General features: G+C 42.6%; 1 protein-coding gene across 3 annotated transcripts in view; it reads right to left on the bottom strand.

Annotated features, from left to right (window-relative positions):
• EGFLAM (EGF like, fibronectin type III and laminin G domains) overlaps positions 1-19,368 on the bottom strand; it is a 150,463-nt gene that overhangs the window by 82,836 nt on the left and 48,259 nt on the right. The window contains exons 1-6 of one of the 3 annotated variants that reach the window (XM_088796491.1): positions 18,824-19,296; positions 16,084-16,193; positions 14,933-15,016; positions 12,031-12,057; positions 5,864-5,981; positions 4,466-4,601 (exon numbers count right to left, since the gene is read on the bottom strand). In XM_088796491.1, the coding sequence (XP_088652617.1) occupies positions 4,466-4,601; positions 5,864-5,981; positions 12,031-12,057; positions 14,933-15,016; positions 16,084-16,193; positions 18,824-18,899 (551 nt within the window). In that variant the 5' untranslated portion in view covers positions 18,900-19,296. Of the gene's footprint in view, positions 1-4,465; positions 4,602-5,863; positions 5,982-12,030; positions 12,058-14,932; positions 15,017-16,083; positions 16,194-18,823; positions 19,297-19,368 lie in introns of those variants that run through there. The other 2 variants (XM_074328985.2, XM_019737331.3) reach the window with 2 other exon arrangements.

The following is a 19,368-nucleotide window of genomic DNA, read 5'->3' as shown; positions in this document are numbered from 1 at the left end:
CTTGGAACATCAGAGATGAGAAATATTTTTCCAGGCCTTTGGTTTTCATTGCTACCATAGTATATATATTTTTGCTTATGAGAAAGGCACTTACTCTGGGGAAATTCTTAGGCAGAAGGAGGAAAGTTTCTCAGATATTTATAGCCAAAATATTTCAAAACATAGGTAGTTATATTTATGCTTGTTTCTTATTTTAATAAACACTAAGCAGTGCTGCCCACAAAGAAATTTTCAGTATCACTTTAGAAAAGAAATATTCTCTTTCACTACTACGAGTGCATGTTTTTTTTTCTGTTTTAAAAAAAGCAGGTAAAAATTTTGCAAACATTGTAAAATATGTTACAGCCCGCGGGCTTACTTAGAATGTGCCTCTTCAAATCTTTTCTACACTGATTAAAAATTAAAAATCTACTGTTAGCAAGGAAGATAATGAATAACCCCAGGCCAACTTTGGGGGAAGTAGAAGCAAGAATGAGGATCAAAAATTTGCGTGGTCCTAAGCCCACGACTCAAAAGAGCATCATAAATACATAATGTCCGCCTGAAACATCGTTAAAACTAGCAGATACGCAGTCAGTACCCCCACACCCTGCTCTAGTGTAATTGCTCAGGTTAATTTATTATTAGTCAGTGAAGTATTTTGTTTAGTTTTGTTTTTTAAGACTATTTCCTAACAATGCCTTTGATATCATTATCCTCGTTGAGGAAGAACAGTTGATGTATAAGCGTCTACCAAGACTGAGAAAGGATTGGAACCTGATCTTCCAATGACAGACTTAGATAGGAACTTTATATTAAGGTGGCTGAAACCTGAGGTTAACCTCTGGCCACAAACTGATTTCTACAATTTCCTAGCCTTGGCTTCCCAAAGGCCTGCCTCTTGGATATGACAAGAAACTTTTGGCTCACAAAGAGACCCGTCACAGGTGTTTCCATACACAGGAGGTATTTGGGCAAAAGAAATTCAATCTTAAACATTCAACAAACCTCTCTGGAAAACACAGAATAACTTAAGACCCCCAAAGTTTTTCACACTAATTGCAATTTCTGATTTAGAGCCTTAGGAAAGCTCTCTAAACACATATCCTCAGGCGCTCACCTGTAATGGGATAGATTCAGAGATGTTTACAAACGAATGTGGGGATTTATTTTTGCAGCCACACAGTAAATGCTACCACAAGCTGCGAAACCTTTCTTTCTGGAACAACAGCAAACAGCCGCCTAAAATGAGGCTTCCCATTTCCTCAGCCAGCAGGGCTCTGGGTGGGCTGAGTCCGAGCGTCCATCTCAAAGGCGGATCACAGATGTGATGAATGTGGGGTTTCATAAAACAAGCACTGGGCTGGATGTCAAGAGACCTTAGTTCTAATTTTAATTCTGTCCTCATCCAGTCATTTTCCCATGGCAAAGCAACGTAAGCTACTGAGTCTCAACGTCTTTCTTTGTAAAATGGTAGTGGTACGGTGGGTAGGAAACAAACACATATTGAATGTCTACTATGTATAAACAGTGTGTGAAATCTATGACCAACGACTCTGCAAGGAGGGTCATGCTAACTTGACCTTGCAGAGGAGGAAATAAAGGTTCTGAAATAAAATCACTTGACCAAGGTTACATATTCTGGAAGAAATAACAGAGGCAGAATTTCTAGTACAAAGCTGGAATCAGGGGCTGACTTTCCCCATTCTATCATGTTCCATTTGGAATTCCAAGATGAGCAAGAATTCTAAAATTGAAGCTAGCTTTCCAGGACACTGTGAAGGTATATTTGTAAATATAAAAATATATGCAGCTTTGTTAGAATGGTGTCTAATTTAAATATACATAAGGACTTGGGGCCTGAGCCCCTCAAATGTTAGAGACATTTCTGAATGTTAAAATGCATTTTTGCTGGAGAGGAATTGTAATTATTAAATTTAGGTACAGAATAGCAATATATACCTGATGCTTTCGTAAGTTTTTAATGTTTACAAAGCTGTGTCTCAAATGTGGTTTCACTTGATTCTCCCAACCACACACCATAAGATTGGAAAGAGTTATCACTCATGTTTTGCAGATAAGGACATTGTAGTCAATGTCTCTGGAGCCAGTGTCACCTCCCCTGGTCCCACTTCTGATTGCAGTAGCAGTTGTGGTATGGAGAGTTTCATGTGACCTCAGACTTGCCTTATATGACCAGTATCCGACCTCAAGAATGTGCTGTGCTCACTTTACTGCTCCTTCTCTCCCAGAACTTCCCAACCTCCTTAATCCACATTCCAGCAGAGCCTAGAAAGGTGGGCATTCTACCCCTGGGGGAAACCCTGAGTCAAGAAAGGAGGACAGAAGCCAGTGGGTAAATAAATGGTTCCTGTCTTTTTGATAGGCAAATTCGAAAGCAATCCGGTGCACTTCAGAGAAATCTCAATGGAATCAATCTCCTATGGTAGCCCCTGTGGCAACTCAGGAACACACCTCATATATTCTCCTTCCATGACTCACTTCCCTCACTTTTCATTCCTGTTTCTAAACAACATAAACTACTTGCACCCAAGTCCTTGTCTCAAGCTCTGCTTCGAGAAGGCCAAACTATAAGAAGCACTGAGACTTCAGGGGGGGAGATGATTTGCACAGGGTCACCTCCCCCAGGTTCTTCTGGTTCTCCATCCAGTGAATCTCTTTTATCATCTACGTTCAGTTGTGTGCGCAGGTTAAGAAACTAATTTCTACCTTTCAACAATACACCGCACTTAAAACAAGTTCAAAAACTACATGATTTACCACAAAATTAATATTGAATGACAACTAGCTTTTGCTGGGCATTACACAGATGATCTGCTAGGTTACCATTAAAAAAAAAATTGCATTTTTCAAAAATTTGAAGTATTAAATTTTGCTTTGCTGGTGTCAGATAAGAAAATTTGAAAAGTACAGTTTCACCACAAGTTGTACAGATGAGAAAGCTGAAGTTTTAGGACTTCTTTTTTTTTTTTTTTTAATGTTTCTCCCTTTTCCATTAATTGCACCACAGTTTTCACCTCTTGACCTCTCAGACCATGTACTTCAGGTCAAACTGACCTACCTACCAGTCCTTACTTCCACAGCCAGAAAATTACATGTGCTGACCAATTAGTGTATTCTCCTCCCTGACCACAGTGATTGGCTCAGAGAATGGACAGAGACCCAAACCTGGCCAATTAGGTTGAATATTGAAACTTTGATGGGTCTACTGAGAAATAGCTACTCTTTTTCAGTGGGGACTAAGCTAGTAGGAGGCAAGTCTTTAGTGCCTGGTAGTCGGTCATCTTGCCACCACACAGGAAGAACTTGACTGAAAATGAAGTCAGTAAAGGGGAAAGCCTAGCACAGAGATAGGTGGAGATAGACAAATGATGTGACACAGATCTGGTCTTCCCTGAACTTAGATTTGCCACTGGACTATACAGTCGCAGGCACCAATACATGACCGCCTCATCTTCTTTCAAGCTTCTGCCACTTGGAATTCAACAAGTCCAGCCTGGGACAAACTCTGTACACAAACATTATAGAGACCCAATGCAGCACTTCTCTGAAGAAACAAATAACTCTTTTCCACTACCAAGGAATAAGCTAGGAAGTCAAGAAGCACAAGCAGAGCTAATCAAATCTTGGCAGAATCCTTTGTCCCAGCTTCAGAGAGCCTCAGGAATGAGGTTCTGAATAAGTCTCTATGAATCCCCAAAGCAGCAAGCCTCAGACAAACCCCATCACCTTTAATGCAGAGAAGTCTAACTCCACAGTGTTTTCATCAGCTAGGCACTTCAATTCAAAATCCAACTGCAACTAGAATTCAGAGGAAGAACCTTAGATCGGGAATTCTGTTTGCCCATTTGTTTTTCCTTTTTGCTGAACATTAAATAGCAGCATTGAGAATCATGTTTTTACATTTGTGATCTCTTAGAAAAGCTTCTGATCATTCTTCTACCCTCTGATAAGCTGAGTAACAAGAACTGGAGAGGCAGATGAGAGGGGAAAAAAAAAAAAAAGCCGCTAAGAAACTTGCCCTCGGCAATAAGGATGCAAAGGAAACAATGAATTGTACTTATTTTTAAAAGGTTTCCCCCACCTCCCTCCCGAAAAGTTACCATCAAATATATCAAATATAATGTTTCAAAGGCAGGGAGACAAGTCTTAAGCTTGAAAGGCAGACAGGTTTGTTGGCACTGGTGCCTCAGTAGTTTTCAGAGCCTAGGACAATCTCTAACTGTGGAAGGGAAATGGGAAAGAGGCAAGGTGAGCGGTGACAAGTTTACCAGATGATCCACCACTGAGGAGGAGTGGGCACAGGTGCTGACCCAAGGACAAAGTATAAACACAGGCCTCCAAGCCTTTGTCATTTCTTAAATACACATGCTGGGGAGACTACCATGCTCCCTCTAGTCTTCTATCAGGATTGGAACACCTGAGGTCACTATATTCAGCGTTTGGATGTGACACAGAAACTTACCTGATGAATTCCACAGAATAGTACTGAACAGGAGAGCTTCCTTCGCTCTCTCCGGGTTTCCAAGATAGGGCCACCTCGGAATCAGAAACCACCGTGACGTGCGGCTGTTGGGGTGCTGCTGGAGGCAGACAGGAATCTAGGCAGGACAGAAAACAACTAGCTGGCTTACGATCTTTGCTGCTGGAGAGGTTTAATATATTGAAAAAATTGTACTCCCTACAACCTAAACATCTCTATTCGAAACAGCCTCAAAATCCAAACCAAACAAACAAAAAAATAACCAAAACTGGATTTACCATACGAGTTTGAGTCAATGAGAGCTAGTCTTCCCTTCTTCCCCCAGTCCCCCTGCTGGAAATCCAACTAAATTATGTTCAGACCATTGGCCCTGGAACACACAACGGTGTGTGTGTACCCTTTAAAACTTTCAGTCACACTCCCACCTCCTAACATCCTTTCATCTCTGTTTGCATGTCAGAATTGATATTTATAATACCTACAAGGAAAATTAAATGCTTAGCCACTTACTTTCAGTGTGTGTGTGTGTGTGTGTGTGTGTGTGTTGTGTGTGTCCTCTGATCATCAGAATATATACCAATGATAGGACATTGGGAAATGCTCTGATGTGTAAAGATGTATGAATCACCCATGATCCTCTCCCTGCAAGGTAACTGCTGTTACTATTTTCATATCCAGACTTTCATATCTCTTGGCCTTTATCTATACTATTGCTTCTACCAGAAACATTTTTCCTGCTTCTCTCCCTAGCAAAACACCTGTGCAATTTTCAAAATTTGGGCTAAAGATATGTTTCTTCCTGAAACCCTCCCTGAGCCTCCAGGTGAAGTGCTCCCTCCTGAGTGCTCCTGGGCCCGTGGTGCAGACCGCAGACACACTGGAGCTACCTGCTTACCATTTGCTTCTCCCTACACAACGAGCGCCTTGTGAGCAATGACGTATGACCAATGCACCTCTTTCCCCTAGTGTCCAGCACGGTGCCATCTCAATGCACCTCTGTGGGAATCCTTTTGCCTATAATCCTCTCCTGGCACTCTGCTTCCTCACCTTCATAATTCCCACTCCCCCTCGGATCTCCACTTAGTAGTCATCTCCTCAGGACATTCTTACCTCCCCTCTAACCGCCAGCTTCCTTGGCACATTCTTACGGCACTGTTGGTAGTGCTTATCACAATCTGTGACTACATGTTAATTAGATAATGTCTCAACCCACCCCACTAAGTTCTGAGAGGGCAGGAGCTGAGTTCTGTTCACCACTAAATTCCAGAGCCTAGTACAGTGCCTGGAACCTAGTAGGTCCTGATTGGTATATACTAAATGAAGGAACGAATAAAAAGCATCCGCCACTTTCCTATTATTCATAAATCAAACCCATTTTACCTTGGGGCAAAGTGGTAACGTGTTGAGGATTGCTGAGCCGCCCTTTGCCCGTCAGGCTGTAAGCTGCTACGCTTACTCGATATTCAGTGCCTGGTTTCAAATGTCCAATCACTTGCTCCTGTCAATGACCAAACAGGAAGGGTATCAATGATCAGAAGTTCTTTTGGGGCAAAGCAGACAATTTCCATGAGGGTTGCATCTTGAGGCCCCTATGAAGTTGCTTGGAACAAAGACTGATTTGCTTTCTCTAAGATTGGCCAAGTTCTGAAATTTGCAGAGGAAAACAACCATGACATTATTTCCCAAGACTAGAGAATCACTCTTTATTGGGATCTGTACAATGAATGACTAAGGGCAGGGAGCATATATGGCGTGGATACACTGGACAAAGGGATGGTGTATGTCCCACGTGGGACAGAGCAGGATGGCATGCAATTTCATCACACTACTCAGAACGGCGTGCAATTTAAAATGCATAAATTGTTTATTTCTGGAATCTTCCATTTAATTTTTTCAGACCTGGTTTGACTGCGGGTAGGTAACACCACCATGGAAAGCGAAACCTCAGCTGGGGAAGACTGCTTGGGTCCACTCATCTACCGCTGCTTAGCCTCTAGCACCGCCTTCGAGTGACAGCTCCCAAATCTGCATCTCCAGCGCTGACCTGCTTCTTGGTGTCCAGAGATGTGGGTTTGTGATGGCCTCAGGACCATCCATATTCAACAACTACCATGCCACTCAAATTCAACATAAGTAAAGCTCAACTCATTGTTCCTCCTCTTCCCACCAAAAACAAAACAAAAAATTGCTTCATCTCTTGTGTTCTCTCTTATGACCCAAACCAGAAATTCTTGACACTTCCTCTCTGCTCCGTTCTCTTCCCTAACCACTGTTCAATCAGTTACCCATACAGTGACCAGTACTCTGCAATATCACTTGAATCTCTTTATGTCATTTCACCTTCACAGACACTTAAGTCCAGGTCCTCATAGGATGACAATGGGCCCTGATTCTCCCCGCCACCAGTATTGCCTGCATCGCCAGCGTAGACTTCATACTGCTAGTTACATTCCTAAACACCAAAGCTGATGTCACCCCACTTTAAAACCCCCTCAGAATAGCATATTTGTATCTCCCTGTTTATCCTTCCAACATCATCTTGTGCCACCTCCCTTCCTGGCATTCTATATTCCAGTCATACCTAAGAACATGGCAGGGCTCGAATTTATGCCGTTCCATTGTCTGCCTCTGGGCCTTTGAATCTGCTGCTCCCTCTACATGAAATGTCCTTCTTCCCACTCTCGCCTGGCTCACTCCTGCTCATCCTCCATGACTCAGTTCAGCTGAGACATTACCTCATTTCTCCGACCCCCAGCCTCCAGTCTGGTTAGGTTTCCCTCCTCTGTGCTTCCTGGCGTCCTCGGGGTACCTCAGTCCTAACACCACTCACCTTATATTGTAATTGTCTGTTTATTTGTCACCTTCTCACCACCCACTTCAGGGCAGGAAGCAAGTTCTTATTCCACTGGCATCTCAAAGCTTTGTGTCGTATTATCAGATATGTAGCAAATGCCCAAGCAATGCTTTTTGATGAATGAATAAATGAAGTAGTCAATGAACAAAAGAAAGAAATTAAACCAAGATGCCCAGTATAAGCAGATTACCTCACTGAGAACCAGCTCCGACTACTAACCCCTCCATCTTGATTAAGTACCTTTGCCCCAGGTTCCAGGGGTAGTAACTCCAGACACAGGGCTGACTTCCTCTTACCCCCGCCAACCCCAGCCACCTCCATATGCCTTTCAGACGTGCTCCCTTCTTCCACTTCCTCTGAATTCTTACCTGCGCCATTTCTACAGCCACCTGGAGAGTGTCTGTCTCCAATCCTCCCCTCACTCTCCCTACCTCCACTCTACCCTACATGCAGCTTCACAGGGGGTCTTTGCTGAACATATGGAGTTGCTTTCACAGGCCCCCTCCTGCTCTAATTCCCTGCATCTGTGCATCCTAGTTCCACCATCTGTCCCCTGGTTTCATGGCAAGTTGGGCGGCTAAGAGACTGGAAGTAGCCGGTGGACACAAGACTCGGTTCTCACTTCTCTCCCGACTGCCCCTCCCAGGCGTTTCCCATGGAAGCAGAAGTACATTTTCAAACCTCCTTGATGCTGTCACAGGCTTTTGCTTTTTTCACAGGATCCTTTTTCATGTGAGTTCATTACGTTGTATGAAAGATGGGTGTAGTGATACGGTTTCATAGATTATTATAGATATTAGCTATGAGCCTATATCAAATACAGCCACCATTAGTTACTATGCATTGTTTCTCTGTTCCAGGAACACACACAGCCTGATTTAACTTAATTAATTAGGTATCACTCTTATTTTCACTTACAGAAAAGAAAGGGGAATCCTTGAAAAATTAATAGTTTGCTCAAGGGCATATATTTATTAGGTGGCAAACTGGGCATTTGAAACCTACTTTGTTTGACTGCAAGACCCAAGTTCTAATTCAATAATACAGGTATAAAAAATAGTAGATATTTGAATCTATAGAACATACTTATCATAAACACTAAAGAACAGATTATTATTTTGTCTATAAACATGGAAGTTTATAGATACCAGAAATTTAAAAGTTATCACTGAAAATCAAGAGAAACTATACTTGTAGAATCTCCTCGTGTAGACAATTAAATTCTTTATTAGATATGAAAGATTAGTGCTACCTTTAGCCCAGGTATATTCTGAGAGGTAGAGGGTGACCCTCCCAGAAGCCAACTATTTTGTCTTTTTCTGTATCTTTCCTGTGCTGACAACCTGGTAAGTTGGCATCAGGAGTGAGGTCAAAAGGACTGAGTGGCTGGTGCCAGGAAAAGAAGAATTGGACTCAATGATTTTACCATCACTTTGTCTTTTGACATCACTTCTCCAAAATGAAGTCCCTCATTATAGTGTAACTTGTGATAACCCATGGATTCTTTGGTAAAATTCCATACAATCCACAAATCTGTATATTTCGGTCCTTAAATGTCTTATAACCACTACTTCAACCTTGCACCAAATACATAAAATGCTGAATATACTCTTTTAAAAAAGCCAAGTGTTTTGTTGCCTTATAAAAGTTTAAAAACAAGTCAACATGCTTCTCTCTTGGAATTTATTTCTACACAAGATGGTGAGAAACAGTGAGAGAAATTGCTTTCTTAGAGTAGAAGCCAGAGTGAATTCAATAGTCTCCCCTGGCCCTTCCCACACCTCTTCTTTGCTTTGGCAAAGTTGGGGGCTTTCCTGCAAAATAACCCTGCTTTGTGTTTGTCTACCTTTTCTGAAATGAAAAAAAATCCCTTCTAAAAGTTGCTTCCTTTGTCTTCTCAATACCACCCATGGATGTCATGCAATCAGAGAATTGTATCTATAGAAGAGAAAAGCAAGGCACGTTGGTTCATTGAGCCAAGGAGAAAGCTCAAACAACTTTGAACCAAGTGAGCTATTCCCCAGGACTTCTGCCTCCTTCACAGATCATCAGAAACAACAAACATTCTTCTTATGATTGGTATAATATTTTGCATTGACATACCATTCTGAAATGTATGAAATCTTTTAACTGTCACATTTAATCCTCACAACAGTCCCAAGAGGTCTGTCTTATCATCCCTGTTTTACAGACGATGAAACTAAACCCAGAGAGTTCACATAATTACCCTTGGGGACAAGAATGGGTCTAGTTTCCTGCATAAAATACACCATAACTTTATATACTTCCAACTGCCCGACTCCCACACATAGCATATCAAACTCTCAGGCTAATACCTTGTTTTTCAGATGTCTCACTGCCTTTTCCACATCTATGTTGCTAATTCTATTCTTTCTATTCACAGTCTGTGACAGGATGACTCATTGTCCTCTCATATCCATTCTCTCCTTTTTTATAAGAGAATCCCCGTATTTCAGTTGGGACATGGCTTCTCCAAGACTATGTTTCCCAGTCTCCCTGGCATCTAGGTATGGCCATGTGACTAAATTTTGTCCAATAGACTGTGAGTAAAAATGCTGAGGGCAATTTTTGAGTTATCCCTTAATAAGAAAGAATCCTCATCTATTGACTAGAGTGTGGATGTGGAAGTGAGCCATTTTGGACCATGGGAAAGAGGGCCACGGGGGTGGCAGAACAATGAGATGAAAGGGTCTCGGGTTTCTGACACAGAGGAGCCACCAGAAGAGTCCTAAACTGGTTATATTCAAATAGTTACATGAGGGAAACATGAATACATATCTTGTTAGAATCACTGTTATTTTGGGTTTTGGGTTTTTGACCCAATGTACAAAAACCTGGATAGCTATGTAGGAGGAGGCCTGGGAAAGACGGGACTATTCTTTACTGAATACCTATTCATTTTGCAATGATGAAACCATGTTGAATGGTTCTGAACTTAAATATCTGACCCTGATTTCAGACCTCACTTTTACGCCCGTCCATGCTGCATTTTCTCCTATTGCTGGAAACCCAGGTCTGTTCCCAAAACTGAAGCTAGATGTTGTCTTGTTCACTAGGCCAGACATGTAGCTATTATACTGTGAAGGCATCCAGATAACATGAATGAGAGGAGGTATGAGGTAGGAGAGTCCTGGACTAGGAGCCAGGAGACTCAGGTTCTGGGCCAAACTGCTGTGTCACTTAACTTTTCTGGACCAAAGTTTCAACACTGAAATTCTATGACTCTTGTTAAATAACCTTCATTGGTAGCTAGTAACCATAGATTCATTTTCACAGTTGACTCTACAAGTCAGGGCTGAGCCTCGGTTGCCATAGTGGACATTGGGAATATCTAGCATCACGAGATGGAAGGCACCAGAGAATAGAAAAGTGGTATTTTCCAAACATTCTTCTTCCAATGGTCCTGCGGGAGGCTGGGCAGGCCAGAGTGGAGGAAGGAATTAGAGGGAATTCCCAAAGGTCACAGAAAGTTAGAGAGTACCTTCCAGGGTTTCACAGGAGGGCAGCACTGGCTTTGGGGCTGGACAAACCTTTCTCAGATGGGTCAGTCCTGTATATTGCAGGAGAGTCAGCATCCCTGAAGCTTGTTTACTAAAATACCCAAACATATTTCCATATGTCCTATAGGGTACAAAGGAACTTCCAGTTGGGAACCATTACTAGTCAACCCTTCATTTCATTGTCAAAGAGAGGTTTACAGGGGTTCAACCTTGACCTTGCTCAAGGTTACCTTGATCTGGTAACAGAGATGGGACTAGATGCAATGATTCTAGTAATGATTCCTGGTTAAGTTTTCTTGCTCTAACCTTGGATAAGATCCAAATAGAACCACTTATCTGGATCAACCAGACCAGAGGACTCCAAAACAGGGCGGTGGTACATCCCCCTGGGTGAGCAAGATAAAAATATTTTTTAACGGTTGGTATGCATGATCAAAAAGTGTGGAGTCCACCAGTTTAAACATCCTGTTCTATTTCTAACTCTAAAAAATTACCAAATTGCCCTGATTTGGTTTACTATTTATTTTTTCAGGATGAAATTTGTAGGTTGTTCTGCTAAGAAAAATGTAGGTGTCAAGTGCTAACCAAATCAGACGTCTCTATATAAGCAGATTATCAAAGATGCATCAGAATTCCACATAATCAGCCAAGTTATTTTGGTTATTTCATCACTTAAATCAGACTAACCATTTGTCAACCCAATCTTCGCTTTGGCATTTAATCCAGAAAATCAATCAACCGGTTTTAGGTGACCCAGTTCAGTCTTATTGAGAAGGTCTGGAATGGTTAGAGGAAGTAAGCAAAGGAGAAGGAAAGGGGGGTGGGAGAAACCTACCTCTACAGCGGTGTTCACTTGTTAAATATTTTCTCTCCTTTTCAATCTTTTTCACCTAGTTTTGGAACACAGCTTAAATTACTTCAACCTTTAAAAATGTTCCTCTTAAACTTACTCTGCCATGTGGGATGAAGCATGCCAGAATGAATGTGGCTTCTTGAGAAATTATTAACAGTTCACCCGGTATGCTGTATAGACCTGCTTATACTAGAATGAAGCACTCTTCACTGGGCCTTAATCAGTCAGAGGGAGATGCAAGAAAATCAACATTTTGATGAAAAGAGACCCCCCTGAATCCTAGATTGGGACGAGTTTAACTTTTCTAAAGCATACTTACAAAAATCACCTGATGATCAGATTGTCCCTAGAAAGGAGAAAAAAAAAAAACACGAAAAACAACATGAACAGGAAAAGTTGCTGGAGGAAAAGGAACCCTTCTGCTATGTACAGCCAAGGGCAGCGAACCCACATCTTCACAACGTGAACTCTGTTGACCTCTCACTTAGGTGTGGTTTCTGGGGGCCCTGCAACCAGGACCAACATCTTTATGCTACAGGATGATATGATCAAAGAAAGAGGTTCCCAAACTTTCTGTTCATGGCACCTTTAGTGTTTCAGTTATATTTTTACAGCACCTTTAATCAAAAAACAACAACAGCAAAAAAAAAACAAAAAACCCAACAGTTCCATTTATTCACTGGTTATACCCAAACGACATGGTAATAGTAGTTCACACAGATATTGCTGTTTCCTTGGAGAAGTGCAAACACCCCATTGGGAGTCGGCGGCAGAGCCCTGGAGCACCCTGGCATACAGTAGGGAACCAGAGATACACTACCTGTGACATAGATGCTATCCAAACCCCTGTTTTGTCGATGAGGGAACTGAGACCTGCCCAGGTTACCCAGCTGGTTGGTTGTAATACAGGAATCAGAATGCAAGTCAGAATCCAGAGTCTACTCTGCTGTATCAGACCCTTCCCCTCCCCTCTTCCTGACTCACTGACTTTGCATTTCATCATTATTGCCTCTCCCCGTGACAACTACTCTGTACGTACCTCCACTCACCCCCACCCAAACGCACAGCACATGGGCAGGTACGTACACACGTGTGCTCATTCCCCTGGTTCAAACCATTTCTTACCATTTGAATGCCCTCCCTCTCCTCTGTCTTTCCAGAAACTGCCGTTGCTTCAGTTCTCAGCCCTAAATTTTACCTCTTGACCACATGTTCCTACACTAACCTCTCCCTCTTCAAAACCTCAGTCTGTCTGCTAAGTGGCATGTTATGACACCTGGTCTCCTGCTGCTCTCTAATGTTTTATCGGTGTGACTGGTTTTCCCAGTAAGACTGAAAGCTGCCCAAGAACAGGGATTCTGTGATACCTTGCGCTGGGCGTGCAGCAGCAACTCTGGAAGTTATTTGAAATCAGCAAAGTCATCGAATGCTATAATTTGATAGTAGATGCTAATGCTGGACTGTAATTAACAGACAGAATATATTTACCATAAAGGCAATTGCCCATCAGGAATGATATCTGACATCTATATGATTTCTTTATATTTTACCAAAGGCTTTTACATACACGATTTGACACTCAGAAAAGTGTAATTGTTATACCCTTCTCATGGCAGAAAGGTGAGATTTAGACAAGGTAAGTGACTTCAGCCTAAGTTACCCAACGTGGAAGTGGAGGAGGGAGGTCTGGAAGGCTGTGGTGCCCGTCTCTCTCCTGGCCCTGTTTTATGTTTGCACTTAAGTAGCCTTCCCACAGATGCCAGTGTCTCTGGTTCATGTGATGGGGCAGAATCTTGATTTCAGAGGCACTGTCCAGACTCCAAGACAACTGAAACCAGCACCGTGCCCTCCCTGCCTGGACTACGTTCCAGGCAGAGCCCTGAGCCACACTCACCGCAGAACAGGTGGCTGGTGGCTGGAGACACTGCTGAAGATACTGCCAGCCCTTTGGTAGGGTCCAGGGTCTTGTTAAAAGTTCCAGTGCTACTAAGGGGCGACGCATCTCCAGCTAGTGGTTTCCTAGGTGGGTTCAACCCAATTTCCCCCCCATACGATACTATGACCCACAAGATTGGGGCTGATGAGGGGTGCTTCTGAGGCAAATGAGGGGTGCTTAAGCAAAAGTCTGAAATTAAAAGCTACTCTCCCTTGGTGAAAGCTGAAAATGTGAATCTCTTCTTTTTGAGTCATGAGAGCTTTGGTCAAAAATAGCCACAGCAGGGCTCAGAAGTCAGCCTGCTCTGGGTTTACAGTGGACTCTGTTACTGGCTAATGCATGATTTGGGGAAAGTCATTTCACTTCTCTGAGTCGCAGCATCCTTGTCAGTAGGATGAGGTCATAGGATAGTTATGAAGATTAAACGGAAAAGCAAATGGAAAGCATGAGAGATAGAGCCTGGCAGGTAACAGATGCTCAGTAAGGGATAGCTACTTATCACGGATGACAAATAGGTTTTCCTGTAGTGCGCCTAGCAGTACAATGTATTAAATGTATTAAACGGGAGTTACAAACATTGCCACCACCACCATTACAGCAGTATTCTGGGCACTAACGCTAACTCCTCACAGAGCATCCAAAAGGCTGTCGCCTGTAGAACAACTGTAGTAGAATGGGGAAGGAGGGAGAAAGTGAAAGAAAAGATAACAGAACATGCCAAGGCAGGAAAATTCACCCAGAGAGACCTTGACAGGAAACAGAAAAGAAACAGATGAAGAGCCAACAACTGGTGAGTGTAAGGACAGGGTGTCGGGCGCAAGAAGAAAAATAAACAACCTGTACCCTTTGAATGTACACTTCAAATTACAGCATTTTCTTTTGCATTGTGTCTCCAGACAGTTGGGAAAATACAAATGTGTCCTAGTTATTTATAAAGCTTTATTGGGACTTCAAAAAAAAAATTAGAGTTAAACATTATGAAGAAGGGGAGAAACAGCTATATAAAGTAGCGATTTTCTCACATGATAAATAGGGTGGGTTGAATCTAGGATGGAAGCTTTGACACCAGAACTCTTTCTTCAGATGGCTGCCTTTCTGTAGATATAGATGCTCGTGATCAGATAATGTACATGAAAAACATTTGCAAATGTTCAAGGACCCTACATTAGTTATTATCATTACATATGCAGCAGCACACACACCCCAAATTAGAAACCCTTCTGAATATCGCTGAAATGCCAACCACGGGTGTGCTTTGAGGGGCTGCCAGGATGGAGATACTCACAGTGGCCGCGGTGTCCTGGCTGAGAGGCACGCTATGGGACTGCTCCTGCGGGGACTTATCGACGCCAACCTCAGAGTAAAAGACCTGGGAAAGATGCAGACACCAGAGTGAGAGCAGGGCTGGGACTTCTCCATCCGATAAGGGCCTGGGGTTCTAAGTCACTCACACCCGCAGTGTTCTGCAGTGCCCTGCCACCTCTCATATACACTAGTTCCATGACAAACATAAGACACAGCTGGCTAGGGTCACAAACTTGGAAGCCTGAAGAGGCCAGGAGAAGTCGTGTGTCAGTGAGGTGTGATGGCCAGGGCTGGACCCAGCTCCTGCTATTTTTCGCAAAACCATGACTCTCAGGTAATTTTTCGTTTTCCTACTTTTGATAGGACATGAGTCCAGAAACATGTTTCTCTACTTGAAGAAGACAATAGGATAAGGGCATTGATAAATGGCTACTCTCCCTGGGTGAAAGCGTGACAGTACGGGGTGGTGGGTTTAGGTTGTTATGGGGAGCGGAGGGGGCATACGTCCCATCTGAGTGGACAGCTCAGCGCCAGCTGACTTGGTACCCCAAAGGAATGCAGGCCCAGTGCACCCTGTTTTCCCCATATTCCCAGAGATTTCAGAACTTCAAATATTTATCTGAAATCTCCTGACTTTTAAAGAAAATATAGTTCAAAGAAAACATTTTGGTGAACTTCAATCAATCCAATTTTGTAACCCCTGATAGATAGGAATGCGTTCCCTCATCCCTCCTTCCCTTTGCCTGGCCACCCCTTTCCTGTAATTCAGATTTTACATTATTTTGTGCCTATTGACAACGTTCTACAGTGACTCCCTGTGATTGCCCATGTTTCTGCTTTAGTCTCCAAAGGTGACTGTAGGCAATTGCGTAGAGGAGCCATGTCTTCCTAGTTTAGATTTTCCCATCCCTGAACAGAGTAAGGGCTGGGTAGACCCTAACAGGCTTTCAGTCATTTTCAAACACCCTTGAAAGGAAAACATTTCCTTTGATTTCATGGAGAGAGAATGGGGCAGTTATTAATATGGGAGGGCTGATACAAAGAGGCCATATCTAGGAGGGGCAAAGATGGGAAGGACATATAGTTACCCTAAAACACCCAGTACAGAAACCCCGGTGCCCAGGTACTCACAGTATACCCAATGATGGGCTGCCTAGGATGCCTTGGCATCTTCCACTGGATACTGAAAGCTGTACAGTTCAGTGCGTCCACCATGATATGGAGAGGAGGCCCCACCTTGTCTGTTTTGTTTTTGCCAAAACAAAAGAGATTGTGTTAGAAGCTCCATGAATCCTACCTGGGGCATTCTTATGTGTGTGTGTATATTCTCTTATTCTTTTTCTTTATTGTTATATTCCTTATATATATTTACAATTTTAAACCCTGGATTCCCTAGGACAGTTCTGATTCTAAACCATGTCTCACAATTGTTCCCTTGGATTCCTCATCACAGTGGAAGCTAGAGGGGCATCACCACAGGGCCTCACAGGACGTGAAGGCCTAGAGAATGGCCGGGGCCCGGTCTCACAACATCTAGGGAAGGAGTGAGAGGCCATGACAGGGCCCTGGCTTCATGTCTTCATGAAGATTCTAAATTGGAGCTGGCAGGGAAGCCCAGCGCTCTGAGTGGCTCACATAGCTTACTCACATGTCCCCACAAATCTTCCCACAGGGAGATTTTTTTCTTTCCCAAAATAACTATCATTTGTATAATGCTACAATTATTGTTATTATTTTAATTTTCAGATCGTTTTACAAGAAATAAAATGGGACAAATATGTGCAAAGCATATACCTGATAAGGGATCAATACCCAATATGTAAAAAGAATTCATACAACCCAATAGCAAAATACAAATAATCCAATTTAAAAATGAACACAGGATCTGAATAGACTTTTTTCCAAAGAAGACATACACATGGCCAGACATACAAATGATGCTCAACATCACTAATCATCATGAAAATGCTCATCAAAACCACGAGATATCACATTACCCCTGCTAGAATGGCAATTATCAAAAAGACATGCGATAACGAGATCTGACAAGGACGCAGAGAAAAGACGGCCATTGTGACCTGTTAGTAGGAATGTAAATTGGTTCACACATTACAGAAAACTGTATCGAGTTTCCTTAAAAAATTAAAAACAGAACTACTATACGATCCAGCAATCCCACTTCGGGGTATTTATCCAAAGAAAATGAAAACACCACCTCGAAAAGATATCTGCGCACCCATATTTATTTCAGCATTATTTACGATAGCCAAGATATGGAAAACAACCTAAATGTCCGTCATTGGATGAATGGGTAAATGGATAAGAAAATGTGGTACATGCCTACAATGGAATATTATTCCACCATAAAAAAGAAGGAAATCCTGCTATTTGCAACAACACGGATGAAACTTGAGGGCATTATGCTAAGTGAAATCAGGCAGACAGAGAAAAACAAATACTGTATGATTTCACTTATGAGACTCTAATATGAGACTCTAAAAATAGCCAAACTCATAGAAACAGAGAGTACACTGGTGGTTTGGGGTGCGGGGGGCAGGGGAGAAGAATGGGTGAAAGTGGTCAAAGGGTACAAAATTCCAGTTATAAGATGACTGAGTTCTGGGGATCTACACTGCATTGCATATTGGAAAGTTGCTAAGATGTTAAAAGTTCTCACCACACACATGAAAATGGTAACTGTGAGGTGATGGATGTCTTAACTAACCTTATTGGGGGTCTTCATTTTGCAATATATTACACGTATCAAATCATCATGTACAACACCTTAAATTTACACACTGTTTATGTCACTAATATCTCAATAAAGCTGAAAATTAATTAATTAATGTGGAGGGACGGAATAGAAAACAGCTAGAACTCCATACTCCATCCTGTTTCCCCTTTCTTCCTTCTTCCAGAAGCAACAACCATTTGGCATCGCTGTGTCTTACATCTGATGAGTTTATATGCTCTTATTTTATCTGCACAGTTCTTTAATTTTCCTGGAAACAACCTGGTAATGGGTAAAGGAATGGATAAACTATGCTTTATCTATACAATGCACCACTATCTTTCCCATTTGAACATTTGTTTGTTTAATAAGAGAGCCCTATCTGAGGAAAGAGAGATGCCGATAAAGACCTTTGTAAATTTTAAAGCACTATGCAAATATTAGCCAGCCTCTGACCTTCCCTGCACTGCCGGCCTAGCAATCATCATTCTTTAGTTCCTAAATCTACTGCCACTTGTCCATGTGCCTTTCAATTTCTAAAATTTCATTGTTGCCATCTTCTGTCTGTTTCCATTTGTCCCACTGATTAATGCTCTTTTCCCCAATTTACAAGCATTCTAGTGGGGTTTTTAAGGGACTGGTAGTAAATGTTTGTTTAACCCATCAGGTTTCACTAGAAGTCAATTAATCCTCATAACAACATGAAATAGAGGAGGAAGGCATAATTCCCACTTTACAGACAAAGAAACCGAGGTCTAGAGTCAGTTTGTGTAAGATCTCATCAATGGGACAGAAGACAGAGACAGTGAGAAACAAGGGAGAGGTGGTCTTCCTCTTTCCACCCTTAACATTGGTGCTCTTGGTGATTCTGCCCAACCTCCTGTTCTCAGCTCCCACTTGCCCTCTTCCTGGGTGCTCTGATCCATGCCAGCTGCTACTACATATATGCCGGTGGCTCCCCAATCTACTTCTCCAGCCCAATCCTTCTTTCAGAGGGGCAGGCCTATGTACCCAACTGCCAAGTGGCCCCAGATATTGTGCAAGCCTCTCAATGTCAACAGGGCAAAACTGGATTCATCATCCTTCTCTTCAGCCTGAGCCCCTCCAGCAATCCCTGCCCTGATAAATGGCATCACTGACCACCATGGCTTCCGGAAACCTGGAAGTCACCCTCAGGATCAAATTGGTCACAAGGTATCCATCCTCTTCCATGCATGGAGGCCTCAGAATCCTCTTCAATTCAGTGCCTGGGGCAACACTGCCAACTGTTCAGAGCTGTGCATTCAGTGGAACCGATTTGCCATTTGTCAAGATTTCCCCGATGGTTTCTCTGGTCTTTCTGGATCCTAAGAGATACAGTTTCCTTCCCACAGCTTCCTTAGTCTGCACCCTCCACTGGAGAATGTATGTTAGTAAACTAAACGAAACTTTTTTTTTTCTTTCTGCAAAGCAGTTGAACGCAACATGAAGGTTGTTGAGGCCACAGGACTGGTGGTTTTAAGTTGTGTGTAGGAGGGGTGTATGATGGCCATCTGGTTGGAAAGAAGCACCAGAGTCCTAGTATTAAGGCACGTTTGCATGGGGAGCACAGCATTTTTCTCCTTGTCTGCTTGTTTGAAGTGTCCTTGAGGATCAGGCCGGTCTCCAGCTGGGAGCTGTCTGAAGCTGTATTTGCAAAGCAGACA

The sequence above is a fragment of the Rhinolophus sinicus genome, chromosome 3 (assembly GCF_057876585.1).
Source record: "Rhinolophus sinicus isolate RSI-liver-muscle chromosome 3, RSI-T2T, whole genome shotgun sequence".
NCBI lineage: Eukaryota > Metazoa > Chordata > Mammalia > Chiroptera > Rhinolophidae > Rhinolophus > Rhinolophus sinicus.
This window is presented reverse-complemented; position numbering and strand designations above follow the sequence as displayed.